We start from the raw sequence: 16,842 nt of genomic DNA, 5'->3' as shown, positions 1-16,842 counted from the left end.
GCCGTCAAAGCATAAAATCGCGCGCGGCGCGGCGGCGGCGTGGTAGCGGCGTCGTGTGCATCAGCGCTTACGAAAGTTTTCCAAAATTGATGTATGTTGACCGAATGTTGTAAACGTCAAGGGAATCACATGTACGATAAAATTTATAAAAGATAGTACATTTTAAAATAAATTGCACTAAATTTCCTTTAAATTGCAATAGCTTAAGTTCTACAAAAATGTACAGTTTTCGTTTCCTTGAATTTTCAAAAGTGAGTTTTCTTCTGGGCTACCCTGTAAAACAATATACACGAAGTTGTGGAGAGATGGTGCTCGTGCTAGGCTCCGAAGATCCTGTGTTACTTAAGAGTTTTTTATTTTATTTTTATTGAAACGCTATTGGAATATTTTAAAATTCATGATCACATAAGTACCTAAGTATATATTATTACAGTCGTTTATTAATCGTTTATTTATATATGGATTGTGTAGGTATACGTATAATTATTATTTTTTTCCTGTAAAAAAAAATGGTAAATTTGCCGGCCCTCTAAATCTGCCGCCCTAGGCACTGGCCTACTTGGCCTATTGGTAAATCCGCCACTGGTGCTAAGTAGGTGGGAGGGAGAGTCGAAGTGCGCAATTTCCTCGATCGAGTTGTATGGACCATAGTGTAGAATATAATAGGGATGTTTCCTGGGTCAAAAAGCAAGAGTTTTAATTAATCAGGGTTAACTTATCAAAAAATACTCTACACGTATTTTTCATTTTTTCAAACCAATGAAAATTTAAAGAGATAAAGCGCGCCAAAGTTCATAAGAAGAGGCCCGTGACGTCAATGCGTGCATAAAAGTGCCGCACGTTGTGACGTCGTGCGGAACTTCAACGCACCATAACTATGTAATTATTTGGTAGATTGACAAATAAAAATATACGTGTCCAATATTTTTTGATATTAAACATGACGGACTAAAAAATTTTTTTTAGGAATCTAGCCTATTATAAATTCGTTTTCAAATAATGGTCCACGACAAACTGTACAATCATCGTGAAATAATTCGTGTCGTGTAGTTCGACACCCCATGAGAACAACAAGTTAAAAACAAACCTTATTTCAATGAGGGCTATCGTTTTAGCGCTCACCAGTTGGCGCCACTGTAGAGTAAGGTCCTGTCACTTGCTAGTAGCGAAGACAGTGGCACCAACTGGTGAGTGCTAAAGTGGTAGGAGGACTATCGCATTTGCAGTCATCGAGATGGCGCCACTGTAGAGTACGGTCCTGTCAATCGCCAGGGGTGCCAACTGCTACGTATAAAAACGATAGCCCTCATTGTAACAAAGACACGTTGCGAACTTATTAACTATTTGACGCTGACTGTACTGTTGATTGATTGTTGATATTACATTAGAATGTTTTGTAATAAGGTAATAAATAAAATTATCGTATTGACAAGGTTGTTTGCTAGTAGCATAACTGAAATATAGTTCCAAAATACTGGACTGTCCTGTCGATGACATTGACAGTGGGGCGCCACCGTCAATACCGGATCGCTGGTTCAGATTTTTGCCATGTTGGAAACCATATAGTTGAACGATGGTAGCGCCCCCCTGTCATTGAGTTTGGCGGGACAGTTCAGCGTGGGTTATCTATAGAGAACAACGCGTCATTTTTTACACTCCAAATGTCAATGTCCTGTCAAATGTCCTTTCAGACTCAAAATGTCTGCTTGTGACCACGGCTGTAGCCTAGCAGCCGAAACGTCAAGCCAGAGTACATATAGCTCATATAAAAATGTCACGTTGAGACCCGGTTTCTCTATTCAAGTTGAAATGGAACGCAAAAGTTTAAAATCTTATAGTATAGTTCCAAAATACTGAACTGTCCTATCCATGACATTGACAGTGGGGCGCCACCGTCAATACTGGATCGCTGGTTCCGATTTTTGCCATGTTGGAAACCATATAGTTGAACGATGGTAGCGCCCCCCTGTCATTGAGTTTGGCGGGACAGTTCAGCGTGGGTCATCTATAGCATAATGTCACAGAAATAGACACAACTCAAAAGAATGTGTAAACGATAGTTCTCTCTCTCGTGAACCAAACAGAAGCACATAATAAGTAAAATACATTTCGACGGTGAAGTGACAATAATACCTCCTAACTGCATTTATTTTTTTGGTTTTCAGGAGATACAAAAAAATACGTAAATATTACTTGCGCATATAGCAACTGTTTCCACAGTTTTATTGCTATCTAAAAAGAAATATAATGTTAGTTAGGAGGTATTGTCACCACTGTCTATTTGGACAATGACCAAATATGAGTTGTTTACCTGCAGCGTGAGACGTAGCGATGTTTTGTTGAGCTGTTTGTCGCCGTTGGCGCCGTGCACGTACGAGACCACGCCTGAGTCCACGTCCTGTTGCGTGAATGAGTCCACCGGCTGCCCGGACATCTCGATGTGCCCACTGTTGGGATAGTGACAAGCTTCAAGAAAAGCTTTGTACCAAAAAGAAGAACGGTCATCTGTGACCCAGGCCCGACAGAAACGAGACATACCTCAGTTTTTTTGTCATGTCTTAATTAGTTAAATTATATATTTTTTATATTCGAAATCTATTTATAACACTAAAATATTACCCTTTGTTTTTGTTCAGGCGTTATACAAAAACTAATATAAAATGCCTATATATCACCAAAATTGGTAAATGTATGTACCTAAATGTCTATTACAGCTGCTATGGAATGTATCTAAGTGACCTGGAGATAAAGCCGGATTATACAGGGTGGAAACGATAAGTGATCTCACTCGATTATTTCTAAACTATACAAGATATTGAAAAACTAGTTACTGATTTTGAAAGTGCTTCACGAGCTGTTTCAAATGGTACCAATATAGGTTACAGATTATGGAAGCTGGTAACATTGAATTTTTGAATTTTGTAACTTCTCGTTTCCAACCTGTATAATCCGGCTATATCTCCATGTCACCTAGATACATTCCATAGCAGCAGACATTTAGGTGACATGACAAAAAAATTGAGGTATGTCTCGTTTCTGTCGGGTCTGGGTTTTTTTTGTATGGGGCGTGACCGTTCTTCTTTATCGCAAGCGAGCCGATGTCGCGTGTTAAATTCCCGCACCGTATAGATCGTTTCATCCACGAAGACGCGCCCCACCAATTTTTGGTCGAGGGAAACGCGGGGTGCGGGGAGTTTGATCCGAGCAATCCGAGCCTCATTATTGTACTGTGCGTATGCACTCATGGACAATTTAGCGTGTACCGATAACACTCAAACATTAGCGGAAGGTAGCGGGGCGCGTCCTCGTGGATGAAACAATCTATACAAACATTTGTGTGGATGTACATATTTGTTTGTATTGGTCTGGATGTGTTCTCTCTATAATACGTATGTATTTACAAAAAAGCATTTAAGTATGATTATAATGCTATCAGTGTAGCCCATAGTACAAGCTTTGCTTACTTTGGGACTAGAAGCGCAGTGTAAAATGTCCAATAATATTTATTCAATAGCCGAAATTGTAATGACAAACCAGAAGCTTAAGGTTTACGCTAGAACTCGACGCATGTCTGTGTCGAAAAATAATATGAACAGCGCATGCGTGTGGCGGGAGGCGGGTTCACGCCGCGAGTGTGCATTTCCGTGCATAGATAGGCGTGTACGAGCGCAAGTTTTAGTGAGAGATCACACTGCCGGATTGCAATCGTTTTCAAAGCGGAGCGGCGACGCAGTAAATACGCCGCGCAGCCGCTTTGAAAACCTTGTAATCCGCCAGTGTAGCAAGGTCCTTAGCATAAGCCCTAAATGTTGCTAAAGCCTGGTCCGTGAGCACGTAGAATCTCGTCCAATGATCCCATCCCTATCGCTCGCGCGTAATTATGTTGCTTTCGCGACTGTGCGACGGGCGGCGCAGTGAGTGTGCGAGCGCGACAGCAACATAATTACGCGAAACACTTGCAAAAACTACCATGGAACATTGACAGGTAATACATCTTTATGATGTGTATCAGGTGATGTAATTAACACCATTTTGTTTCTGTTATTTAAATGACACCAACCAGAACATTCGAATCTAAAAGAATCTTTTAGATTCGAATGTTCTGAATCTTTTCTTTTTCCGAGTTGAAATGTCACACGCATGCACTGTTACGACTCTGACGCATGCACGGCGGGGAGCGGGCTCACGCCACGTTTGTGCATTTCCGTACATAAAACATAAAGTTAATATTGAACAAAGAAGAAAACTGTGTGATCTTATTACCTGTTAGCCTCGTTCTTTCCATGCAACACAGTGTACAGCAAATCTTCAGGCGGAGTGTCTGGATCCTCTGCCTTTAGGATGTCTGACGTTATGACTTTGCGAGTCCCCTGGAAAATTGGTAAAGAACAGTGAATTACTCAGCATGACACTTTTGGTATGTGTTTCCTAAATTTTCTGTGGCTTAGTAAACAATCAAGGAAAGCGCTACAACAACCCGATAGAGCTAACTGCGCAACTAGCTGGAATGAGTCTCCCTCCCACTTAGGGGTCATCCATAAAGTACGTCACACGTAAAGACGGGGGGAGGGGGTTGACAAAGTGTGACATGGTGTGACAAGGGGTGGGAGGGGTCCTAAGTTTCGTGACATCACATTTCAATTGTTTCAAATATTGAATATAATGTTGATTTCATATAAAAAAAATACTTAATTTAAATGGAAATAAAACTAATTTCGGAACTGCTGTTAATTTAATAATTTTTCGATGTGAAATTGCAAAACATGTGACGTCACACTAGGGAGGGGGGGGGGGGTCTCAGAAATGTGACCACCTGTGACAATGACGGAGGGGGGGTCAAAAAATCATGAAATTCGTGTGACGTACTTTATGGATGGCCCCTTACCCACACACCTCCCTGCGTTCTTCCCGTCCGTACCGGAACCACAGAATAATAATAAGTACTACGTACAGAAGTTTCACTTCGCGAAGGTATTTAAAAAATGTATGCTCAATGTCATTAACAATATGGTGTAATTTAGCTTGTCTCAAGAGTCAAGCACCATTTTGTTGACAAACGTCAGTGATCGGCACTGCGCCGAAGCTATAGGGCTGACTTCGGTAAAATGATGTGACGTGAGGTGCCAAACTGCGGAAAATGGCGGAGGAAATACATGATTTAGCATGAATTATCATGAATAATATTAACTACTTATTTACCTCTCAGTGTCTTCAGGCAACTTAAAAAAGTACATTCTGTGTTATTATTATTATTTAGGCAGTTAAATACTGCACAGTATTTAGTACACCATTTTCTTTATTTTTTCCATCATACACAAGAATACGCGTGCGTGTGTCAATGTTCGCTCGTATGTGAGGCCTTGTCGAATAGTATCCTGTAGGTGGGCCATCGTGCGTGTTTTGTTTTCGATGTAAACTCGTGGAGATGAACAGGCCTGCCGGAACGTCGATGTAACAACACGGCCGCCAGGTACGCAGTTAAAAAAAAACGGGTTGTAAAATACCCATAAAAGAATAAGTCGGTTAGACGGCCCATTTAAGAATCAATGCAGGCAATATGGCGGCGCACACGGCAACCATACGAGGTCGCAAAGTTGAAATTCGGAAAGAGCACATCGAAATCTATAATACCAATTTTCAGAACTCCCGGTGAACTTTCTAGGTGAAACTATCAAAAGACTGGACTCCTAATTAGTATTTGTAGCGATCGGTGACTTTTATTTGAATGCATTATTTTATTATTAATACAACCACCTCGCGGCGCTACCGGCACGGAAGGCTTCGTAGATATTCGTGTTTCGGGTATCATCGGCGCTCAATCGTGTATAATCGACTTTCTCCTACAGTGGTGATCCCCTAAACATGCTACCTTCTGTAACTACATATTGATTCACTGCATATACTTGCTTCCTATGTGTATTACCACAGAATAATAATAAGTGCTACGTACAGAAGGTTTACTTCGCGAAGGTATTTAAAAAAATGTATGCTCATTAACAATATGGTGTAATTTAGCTTGTCTCAAGAGTCAAGCATCATTTTGTTGACAAACGTCAGTGATCGGTGCAAGCCATAGGGCTGACTTCGGTAAAATGATGTGTGACGTGAGGTGCCAAACTGCAGAAAATGGCGGAGGAAATAAATGATTAAGCATAAATTATGATGAATAATATTAACCACTTATTTACCTCTCAGTGTCTTCAGGCAACTTAAGAAAGTACATTCTGTGTTTTTAATATACACCGTGTTACTTTGCATTCTTGCCATATTCACAGAGATAAAAGTAGGGAACAATACCTATTATCTACACTAATATTATAAAGAGGAAAACTTTGTTTGTTTGTTTAGTTGTAATGGATAGGCTCAAAAACTACTGGACCGATTTTAAAAATTCTTTCACCATTCGAAAGCTACATAACTCACGAGTAACATAGGCTAAATTTTATTTTGGAAAAAAAAAGGGTCCCGTAAAATATTTGGGATTTTCATAAGACGTGGAAAAGCGCCATCTATCGTCATTGGTTAAAATCTTCTTGCGCCTGACAAAAATTTTTGAGCCTACGTAAATATTCATGAAGGCAAAGCTGTCAAACGCCATCTATCGACATCATTAGTAAATTAGTAACTAAATATTACATGTACTATGAATAGCGCTGTTCGTAAATAATATTGAAAATTTAATATCATTAACAATATGGTGTAATTTAGCTTGTCTCAAGAGTCAAGCATCATTTTGTTGACAAACGTCAGTGATCGGTGCAAGCCATAGGGCTGACTTCGGTAAAATGATGTGTGACGTGAGGTGCCAAACTGCAGAAAATGGCGGAGGAAATAAATGATTAAGCATAAATTATGATGAATAATATTAACCACTTATTTACCTCTCAGTGTCTTCAGGCAACTTAAGAAAGTACATTCTGTGTTTTTAATATACACCGTGTTACTTTGCATTCTTGCCATATTCACAGAGATAAAAGTAGGGAACAATACCTATTATCTACACTAATATTATAAAGAGGAAAACTTTGTTTGTTTGTTTAGTTGTAATGGATAGGCTCAAAAACTACTGGACCGATTTTAAAAATTCTTTCACCATTCGAAAGCTACATAACTCACGAGTAACATAGGCTAAATTTTATTTTGGAAAAAAAAAGGGTCCCGTAAAATATTTGGGATTTTCATAAGACGTGGAAAAGCGCCATCTATCGTCATTGGTTAAAATCTTCTTGCGCCTGACAAAAATTTTTGAGCCTACGTAAATATTCATGAAGGCAAAGCTGTCAAACGCCATCTATCGACATCATTAGTAAATTAGTAACTAAATATTACATGTACTATGAATAGCGCTGTTCGTAAATAATATTGAAAATTTAATAAATAAAGATATTTTATGTAATTGAACCATTCACTGTATGTACCTATTTGAATCATTCACTGTGTTTAAACGAGCAAATCAAAGTGTTAATTAGTGACTTTTTACAAACTTCCTTGCAAATTCTTACTATGTGCCGCCATCTACCGAGATGAATATTAGGATACGGTTCAGCGGCGGACAAATGGGTTGGGCGCGTGGGCAATTGTAGTTAAATAGGATAAGAATTACTTCGTTTTTGTTTTCTGTATGTAATTTGTTATTTTTTTTGGTAGGGTCTTTATTTTAATTACTTAGGTTGGTAGGTACTTACTTATTTGATTTTAATGATAATTACTATAGGTACGTATAATTTTAGTAGAAAGAAAGGTCATTATTCAATGACCTTTCTTTCTGTCACTTAGTCATTCGACTAAGTGACTCACTCACTCATCACGAAGTCTCAGAAACTACAAGTCTCAAAAGAGTTCTCATAGGGTTTAATGGTCTATTCCACCTGGCTTTGATCACCAACATGATCAAAGTTATTGTAATGTTAGTATAGAAATTGAAATGATGAATTTTAATTTCTGTGACGGGTCTGGGTGTGACTATGTATAATATTTATGTATTTAAAAAAAAACAAAAAAAAAAAGGTATATAAGTAGTATATCCGTTAAGCTAGCACCCATAACACAAGCATTAAGTTGCTTACTTTGGGGCTAGCTGGCGCTGTGTGAAATTGTCCAAAGATTTATTTATTTATTTATTTAAAGTGGACTCCAGTTAAATTATTTTTTAGTGTTCTTTGATCACCTATAAATAAATCATACCTCTGAATTGTCACATACATGTCCAATTTGTTTATTGCGGTTTTAGAAAATATCAAAAATGTTACAAAACAAAATATGTAGTACAACAATTGGACATGTGACTATTCAGAGGAGGTGTGATTTGTTTGTAGATGATCAAAGGACACTAAAATAATAAATTTAACTAGAGTCCACTTGGCTCACCCAGGACATCGTATCCGTGGGTGATCAAAGGCACACAATAAATTCAAAGTCACTAAATTGTCGCTGTAAGTCCACTTTGATCACCTGGCTGATCAAAGCCAGGTGATCAAAGTGGAATACACCTCCTTTTAGAACGTAGGTAGACACTAAGACGAAATTTTGCAAAATTCAACCCTTATGGGAGTTAAAAATGGGTTAGAAGTTTGTATTGCAGTCCTCGGTGTTTAAAGTAAGGGACTTGAAAGTTAAAATGTATGCTCACTATGATCTCTAGATATTGTGGAGGTGTACATATACTGTTCAGTACACTGTGGTACTGTGTACACATCGGTTTGCCGACGATATTGTGGTCATGGCAGAATCGTTGGAAGATCTTGGCACAATGCTCGAAGACCTTAATCGATTTTCCCAACAGGTAGGCCTGAGGATGAACATGGACAAATCGAAGCTTATGTCGAATGTCCATGTTGCGCCCTACCCAGTTTCAGTTGGGAGCTCAATTCTCGAGATTGTCGACAAGTAGGTATGTCTACCTCGGCCAAACGATCCAGCTAGGTAGGTCCAATTTCGAGAAGGAGGTCAATCGTCGAATCCAACTCGGCTGGGCAGCGTTCGGGAAACTATGCAACATTTTTTCGTCCAAAATACCTCAATGCCTGAAGACTAGAGTGTATAACCAATGTGTGTTACCAGTGATAACTTATATGGCTCGGAAACGTGGCCTCTCACTATAGTCCTTATACAGAAGCTCAGTTGCACAGCGTGCTAAGGAGAGGGCTATGCTTGGTGTTTCTTTGCGAGATCGAATCAGAAATGAGGAGATCCGTAAACGAACCAAAGACGCTGACATAGCCCGGTGTCAGGTCCGAGGATCGTGGTGGTCAAGCTACTGGACCACTCGTCCAATCCACTGTTCACCAAACGTATTATTCGCGCACTTGACGTCCTTATTGTGGGGGAGCACCATCCTGCTGCTAGTAGAGCATTGTTTGGTGTAACGCTAAGGGTACGTCATCAAGCATTTCGTCTAAGACGTCTTGCAGACACTCCAGGCACCATTTTGATTAAATTATTCGTTGTTTGAATACACTTCAGACATTTTTGTATAATTTATAACGTGATTTGTGATTGATGGATTTCTCAGTTTTTTACAAGTGTCAAAAAGACATTTTAAAGACAATAGATTGCAAATATTGCAATAGATATTTAAAAATGCAATAAAAAGTAAAAAAGTCTTCATCGCCATCGCCAACAAGCAACAAGTGATGTGCATGCGTTACGATAATTAGTGATGTGTTTAACAGATTGTCGATAAAATAAAATACTCAAGATTAAAAAAAAAATTTTCGGGCATTATTTTTTAACGGATTTGTGATCAGTATCAGTAATATAGTCACCTCTGTAAATATGGCAAGAATGCAAAGTAACACCCTGTATTTAGGCAGTTAAATACTGCACAGTATTTAGTACACCATTTTCTTTATGTTTTTCCATCATACCAGGCCTGTTCATCTCCGCGAGTTTACATCGAAAACAAAACACGCACGATGGCCCACCTACAGGACAAGGCATCACATACGAACGAACATTGACTCACGCACGCGTATTCTTGTGTATGATGGAAGAAAATCATGCTAAATCATGTATTTCCTCCGCCATTTTCCGCAGTTTGGCACCTCACGTCACATCATTTTACCGAAGTCAGCCATATAGCTTCGGCGCAGTGCCGATCACTGATGTTTGTCAACAAAATGGTGCTTGACTCTTGAGACAGGCTAAATTACACCATATTGTTAATGACATTGAGCATACATTTTTTTAAATACCTTCGCGAAGTAAAACTTCTGTACGTAGTACTTATTATTATTCTGTGATCATACACAAGAATACGCGTGCGTGAGTCACTGTTCGCTCGTATGTGAGGCCTTGTCGAATAGTATCCTGTAGGGTGCCATCGTGCTTGTTTTGTTTTCGATGTAAACTCGCGGTGATGAACAGGCCTGGTATTACGCCCATTATTCCTTTACGGGTATCAAACTAATTCATATTACTAGATTCAAAAAAGGCAGATGCACAAAACAAAATTAATCTAGAATAATAAGTTATTGCAAAGTTACAAAAGTTAATTTATTAATAAATGCTATAATTGCAAATCAAAATCTTTAGTATACTTACATATCACGCTAAGTGTTAGTCTCGTGTGCTTTTGGTACGCGTGACAATACATTCATGCAACTACTCAAAAGCAAACCAATGAAAACAACTGAATCGCGGCAAAAACTCTGAAAATCAAAACAATACAAAATAAATTAGGCAAACACTGTTTCGTACTATACAGGGTTATTTATAACTAGCTGACCCGGCGAACTTTGTTCCGCCCTAATGGCAATAAATAAGCAGACTTTTTTTTTATTTCGAACGGGATAAAAAGTAACCTATGTCCTTCTCCTGGCTCTAAACTACCTCCCTGACAATTTTCAGCTAAATCGGTTCAGCCGTTCTTGAGTTATAAGTGGAGTAACTAACACGACTTTCTTTTATATACAACGTGTCCCAAAATTCAAGGATAAGCCGGCGCCGCAGGGTGGACCTAGTCATGACTGCTTTAGGAAAAATAAGAAAAAAAATCTATCTCAATTATTTTTTAAGTTACACAATAAATTATGAAATTCGTCGAAAATTGACACCCCTTATGATATTTTACATTACCACGACTACAATTTTTCAAATACTTCAGTTTTTTTGTTTGTATCGGCAACTTAAGTAGTGCTGCTGTCCACCCCAATTCTTAAAACCCTCAGAATCCTTGCAGTTTTTACACAAAAGTTAATCAAAATATGNCCAAACTCGATAAGCTTCCGCCGTTTCGTTTAGGAGTTCCTATGGCCAGCTCCTGCCACCTCTTGACTTCATCATCAGGACCCTGAACATCGTCTAGCACTAAAGTGCTCGAAAAGACAAGTCCAACGAACCCAAACTAGATGTAATTCCGCCGTTTCGTTAAGAGTTCCTATGGCCACCTCCATACTCCATCCAGCTCAATGGTACCATAATATTGCATTGTCATCGTACTTACACAAGTATACCAAATTTCAGCTCAATTGGTTAAGGAGAACTGGTTTTAAATTCAGTTGCAAGATTTATCTCATACTAACTTACAAGCGAAATGCTTGTAAAAATGGTACGCATATCTTTTTTGCGGCTAGTTTTCTTAGAGTATTATACCATTTCGGAATCTTGAATAGTTGCGTCAACTTTATAAAAAACTTGCCGCAGTAGTGTTTATACTGTTTTTTTACAAAACGACGAGTCAAAGTGGAGTGTAAGTAAAAATCGTTCAAAATTTTAAGGAAATATCATATTTTGATTAACTTTTGTGTAAAAACTGCAAGGATTCTGAGGGTTTTAAGAATTGGGGTGGACAGCAGCACTACTTAAGTTGCCGATACAAACAAAAAAACTGAAGTATTTGAAAAATTGTAGTCGTGGTAATGTAAAATATCATAAGGGGTGTCATTTTTCGACGAATTTCATAATTTATTGTGTAACTTAAAAAATAATTGAGATAGATTTTTTTTCTTATTTTTCCTAAAGCAGTCATGACTATGTCCACCGTGCGGCGCCGGCTTATCCTTGAATTTTGGGACACGTTGTATATAGATTATATTTCGTTCATTTATTTATTTAAACTTTAATGCCAAAATAAATTTGTACATAAGGCGAACTTAATGCACCAAAGCGTTCTACGAATTTAACGTAAATTATTAAGTAACATAAAATATTTTTGAAGTTTTCATAGTACTGAACATTTATTAGTCTATGGCCCAGAACAGACAGTGAAACGCAACTGCAACGAAACTGCAACTTTCTGATGGATTCTTATGAATGAAACTGAAACTAAAAGTTTCAAACTTGTCAACTTACGCTATGGCAGAAACTTAGATGCAACTCAAAAGTAACTAGCAGTTGCAGTTTCGTTGCAGTTGCGTATCACCGTCTGTTCTGGGGCTATGTCTCATTTATAAACGATGTGACTGTTTGCTTATCCCATTTATACACATAAGTCTCACAAATTCAAATAACCCTGTATAAAAGTCATAAAATCATAATAATTAAATACTCGTTAATACATGCACTAATGCATAAAAATAGTAAATATAGTAGGTAACCGTGCAAAATTAATATTCGGCATGGTAGTAAAAAAATTCTAAGCACGAATCAGCCTCGCGTGCATGTTTATGCAGTTTTATTCATGTCCATCTCTTCAAGTAATAGGCAATTAATATTTTCCAATTTTTGACCTCTGTAATAGGTCTTCTGCTAATATTTATTTATTTATTTATTTATATTAGGGAAACAAACAATTTTGATATACAGACATATAATATTACTAGTATTAAATTTATTGCTTAAGCTTTTAGTTACTAGTTAGAGGTGATGTGAATGTATTTATTGAACTTTTGGCATTGCTTTCATATGCGGTCACAGACTAACAGACAGATGTCAAGATGTCTGTTACGATAGTGGTATGTACAAATTTTCCTAGAAAGTTTTTACTCTTCGCTATTACAAATTATCATTCGCATTTCAATTTATCATAGTACGTTCATAATGTTTATAGTATGTCGCTACAGCGGTAGAAAATATTTCTAGTAATATGACGTCACACATCAATGTGCACCTTTATTATTATTCTGTCTAATGGCTTCAATGGTGCGTATTTGAAGCACACTAGTTTTTGCAATGTCGAGTGTTTGGAGAAACATCTTGACACTTGTCTGTGTACAGCAAATTCATTAGGTTCTATTAAAAAAAAAAACAAAAGATAGCTAAAATTTTTCTTAAAAACGTACAACATACTCCATTCATACCTGAGTCAATCTCAAAGCCTTTCCCGGCGTCAGAGCCAGCACGGGCGGGTCATTGACCGGCGTTACGTTGACATGGAGCACGAAGGTGTTCCGACCTTGCAAGTAGCTTGGCAGCGTGAACTTACTCTCGGGAACCAACTCCATGTCTAAAACGATCGCGTCTTGGTGGTTCTCTGACCCGTCGTGGACGTAACGAACCTGGAATTATTAAAAGTAGTACTTAGAAGAAGAAAGAAAATAAGTTTATTTGGCAACAAAAGAAACGTCCACATACATAATTAAAAAAAATGACAATGAAAAGATCACCCATCCAGTATCATAATGACCGCATAGCTGAGCCGCTAGGCAAGGCAATTAGATTTTCTCAAGTTACTAGCTCAGCCCGCGACTTTGTACGCGTGAAAACCCGTTTTTGTATCATTTTTCATTGTTGCTCTGCTCCTATTAAGCGTATCGTGATGGTATATAGCCTATAGCTTTCCTCGATAAATGAGCTTTCTACTAACACTGAAAGAATTTTTCAAATCGGACCAGTAGTTCCTGAGATTAGCGCGTTCAAGTAAACAAACAGACACTCTTTAGCTTTATATTATTAGTATAGATAGTTTTTGCCGACAGAAAAGTCTAAGAGCCTATACGCTAAAACGTCTCTATCGAAAAATAGTATGAGACCGCAGGCGCGCAGGCGTAAGATAGGTTACGATACGCGCGGGAGTTAGGAGTAAGATCGTTAATTATTCAGTCAAATGAAAAGAAAAGAAAATCAATACGCATGGTTATATTTTCATATTCACTAAATGCAGAAATAAATAGTCAGGTACTATTGGGAACGTGCGAAGTGGGTGGAAGGGGTAAAGAAAACGATCGCTGCGCTCGTCGCGGCACAAATGTGTAACATTATGGGCAAGGGAAGCAAACAAACTTGTCTTGTCATTGTCAATGTTGTTTTGATTTTAATGTGATTGTGTTAATTTATTCAATTGTATTGATGATATTGTACATGTATGTTGTGTTTTAGTTAATTTACAGCCTCCAATCTTTTCCAAGAGTAATACTGTTGTAAAAGGTAAATAAAATTCAACTTTTGAAAAACATAACTGTTTTTTATTTTATAAAGTTCTGCACTTATATTATTATCATTATAATATTAAATTAACACTTTCTTATCAGTATCATTACTGCAACACATCCAAACATAAGAAGTTAGCATAAATTGGAGATATTTGACGTAATATAGATTGTGGTTCACAACAGTCAGTCTTAGATACTGATCCAAACATATCTTGAAAATAGCTCCCTTTGGAATATTTGCAAGCTACAAATTGACGAATAATGGGTTCTCCCCATTGTTGTTCAATGCTCGTTTTTAAATTACTAACTTTGTTGTTAATGTTGTAACATATTAAAGCAGCAACATATTTGCACTTGCCACTCTGGTTATAAACGAAGTTGCATTTTACTCCTGTGACAACCCTAGCATGATCGATCTGTATTAAATGCAATGAATATTAATTGTATAACTTTCTCTAAATCTTTAGTCATATTTTTAGGTTAGGAGATTACTTACGTTTAAACTTGTTTTATAGGGTGTCGAGGTCACCGATGTTTGACGAATGATGGTGGCTCAATAAATAACTATTGCCATTAGTTCTCAGCTCTTCTACATTCCTCACATGCTCTGCTAGCACCAATTTTTTTTTCCTTTTAGCTGAGTTTGGGGTTGGAAACTTATTGTGTGTTTTACACACTCAAAACCAGTTTTTATAATGACGTCCATTTCTCCATAAACAGTTTTTATTAAATTCCATTCAACGTACCATTTATTGTGTTTTAAAAGTATATTTTATTTACTCTAATCAATAAAAATAAGAAAGCTGTTGTTATTTATTTTTTGACATATGCCCCTTAAAGTTTCGTTGGCAGATGGCGCTAATGTCGTGCACGTTCCCAATAAAATATAGCGATGTCTAATTTTATAACAATTTTTTCTTATAAAAGTTTTACGGCTTTGGAACAGATCCATACGGCATTTTATAACTATTTAACTAATAAAGCCCGGTCTGTGAGCACGTAGAATTTTGTCCAATGACCCCAAGCTACCCATCCTTATCGCTCGCGCGTAATCATATTGCTGTCGCGACTGTGCGACGGGCGGCCGCAATGAGTGTGCGAGCGCGACAGCAACATAATTACGCGCGAGCAATAAGGATGGGTAGCTTGGGGTCATTGGACAAAATTCTACGTGCTCACAGACCAGACTATAGTGCAGCTCCTTTTCACAATCTGAAGGCTGTAGCCGTATAAACTATTGAATAAATCCTTTTTAAACAACACTAATCTCACCTTGTCTCTAGTGAGGTCTAGCAGCGTGAACAGCTGTCGTGGTTTGCCCTCGCTTTCAGCGTAACTGGTATGGCTTCTCTGCAGCGACAGCTCCACTGCTATCCGGCCGTGTTGCGGCGGCGAGGCGACGTGTAGCACCACGCCCGATGGTCTCACGCCATACTTGTGGTGGTCTAACACCACGTCGATGTTCTGTGTGGTGATAACGGCTACCCCGCCTTCTTGCACTGTTAGCGGGTAGAGCGCGACTAGTTCCAGCTCACTGCTTGATCTTGAAAACACCTGAAGATGGAGTTAACGATTATGAAGATGTTGCATGTAAATTAGGAAAGACATATTAATCTTCTATTAGAGTAACTTACATTCATCAACACACAATTGAAATGAGGTAAAATTCTCAGCATAATAGGGATGATAACTGGGTAATGAAATCGAAATTCTATTTAACTAAATAGAATTTCGATTTCATTACCCCATTTCATAAAAAAATGTTGGACACATATTTTTGATTTTTTTTCATAATCCAATAATTACAGTATTGAGTTGAAACATCACGTGACGTCACTTATGAGTAAAAATTATATTCAAGCGTGACATAACGCGCCATTTCAACTCGATGTAGCACTGTTATTATTTAATTGTGTAAGAAAATAAAAAATATGAGTCTAATATTTTCTAATTATCTGTCTGACGGACAAATAATTGAAATTTTGTCATCTAGCTTATTATACCATTTTTATCCTCTGATGACCTTTACTAACCTTGTACTTCTCAGCATAGTCCGGGTTGATGCACAAATCAGAGTCACATTTACAAGTGAAGTGGTCTACTCCATGCTGTTCACACACTGCCCGGGGCACGCAAGGCGGGCTGCCCGGGCTCGAATGGCAGGGGTACCACCACACGCACTTCGGGCTCACTCCGTAAGTCACCACTGCGTTGGGAAGCCCGTATATCTTCTCATCCACTTCTACAGGTTTGATGCAGCCCTGAAAGATTAAAGTTTTGCTATTTCATGCAACCATGTTGTAAGACCTGTAAGTAATGCCAATCCGCTTCTAGGAAGATGATAGACAGCCCTGTGATATTTTGCCAACCTATTCTAGCGCATCATATTCAAAGGAAGAAAAATGCCTTGTATTATAAACAAAGTTTACATGGGAACGTCGACGTCAACAGTAAAAGTCAAGGGCACAGACTAATAGATACTGACAAGAACAATAATCATAAACTTGAAATTCACACTAACTTGAAATTAAGT

The 16,842-nt window shown here is 38.1% G+C and overlaps 1 protein-coding gene across 2 annotated transcripts in view; it reads right to left on the bottom strand.

Annotated features, from left to right (window-relative positions):
- Nucleotides 1-16,842, bottom strand: part of kon (chondroitin sulfate proteoglycan 4-like protein) — a 45,486-nt gene that overhangs the window by 19,639 nt on the left and 9,005 nt on the right. For both annotated transcript variants that reach the window (XM_028322815.1, XM_028322816.1), the window contains exons 8-12: nucleotides 16,343-16,570; nucleotides 15,582-15,863; nucleotides 13,239-13,436; nucleotides 4,264-4,370; nucleotides 2,312-2,447 (exon numbers count right to left, since the gene is read on the bottom strand). In XM_028322815.1, the coding sequence (XP_028178616.1) occupies nucleotides 2,312-2,447; nucleotides 4,264-4,370; nucleotides 13,239-13,436; nucleotides 15,582-15,863; nucleotides 16,343-16,570 (951 nt within the window). The remainder of the gene's footprint in view (nucleotides 1-2,311; nucleotides 2,448-4,263; nucleotides 4,371-13,238; nucleotides 13,437-15,581; nucleotides 15,864-16,342; nucleotides 16,571-16,842) is intronic.

Source organism: Ostrinia furnacalis, unplaced genomic scaffold, assembly GCF_004193835.3.
Source record: "Ostrinia furnacalis isolate ACB-3 unplaced genomic scaffold, ASM419383v2 OfSCF0519, whole genome shotgun sequence".
Taxonomy (NCBI): domain Eukaryota; kingdom Metazoa; phylum Arthropoda; class Insecta; order Lepidoptera; family Crambidae; genus Ostrinia; species Ostrinia furnacalis.
The sequence above is the reverse complement of the archived record's forward strand: the minus strand, read 5'-3'. Positions and strand labels throughout refer to the sequence as shown.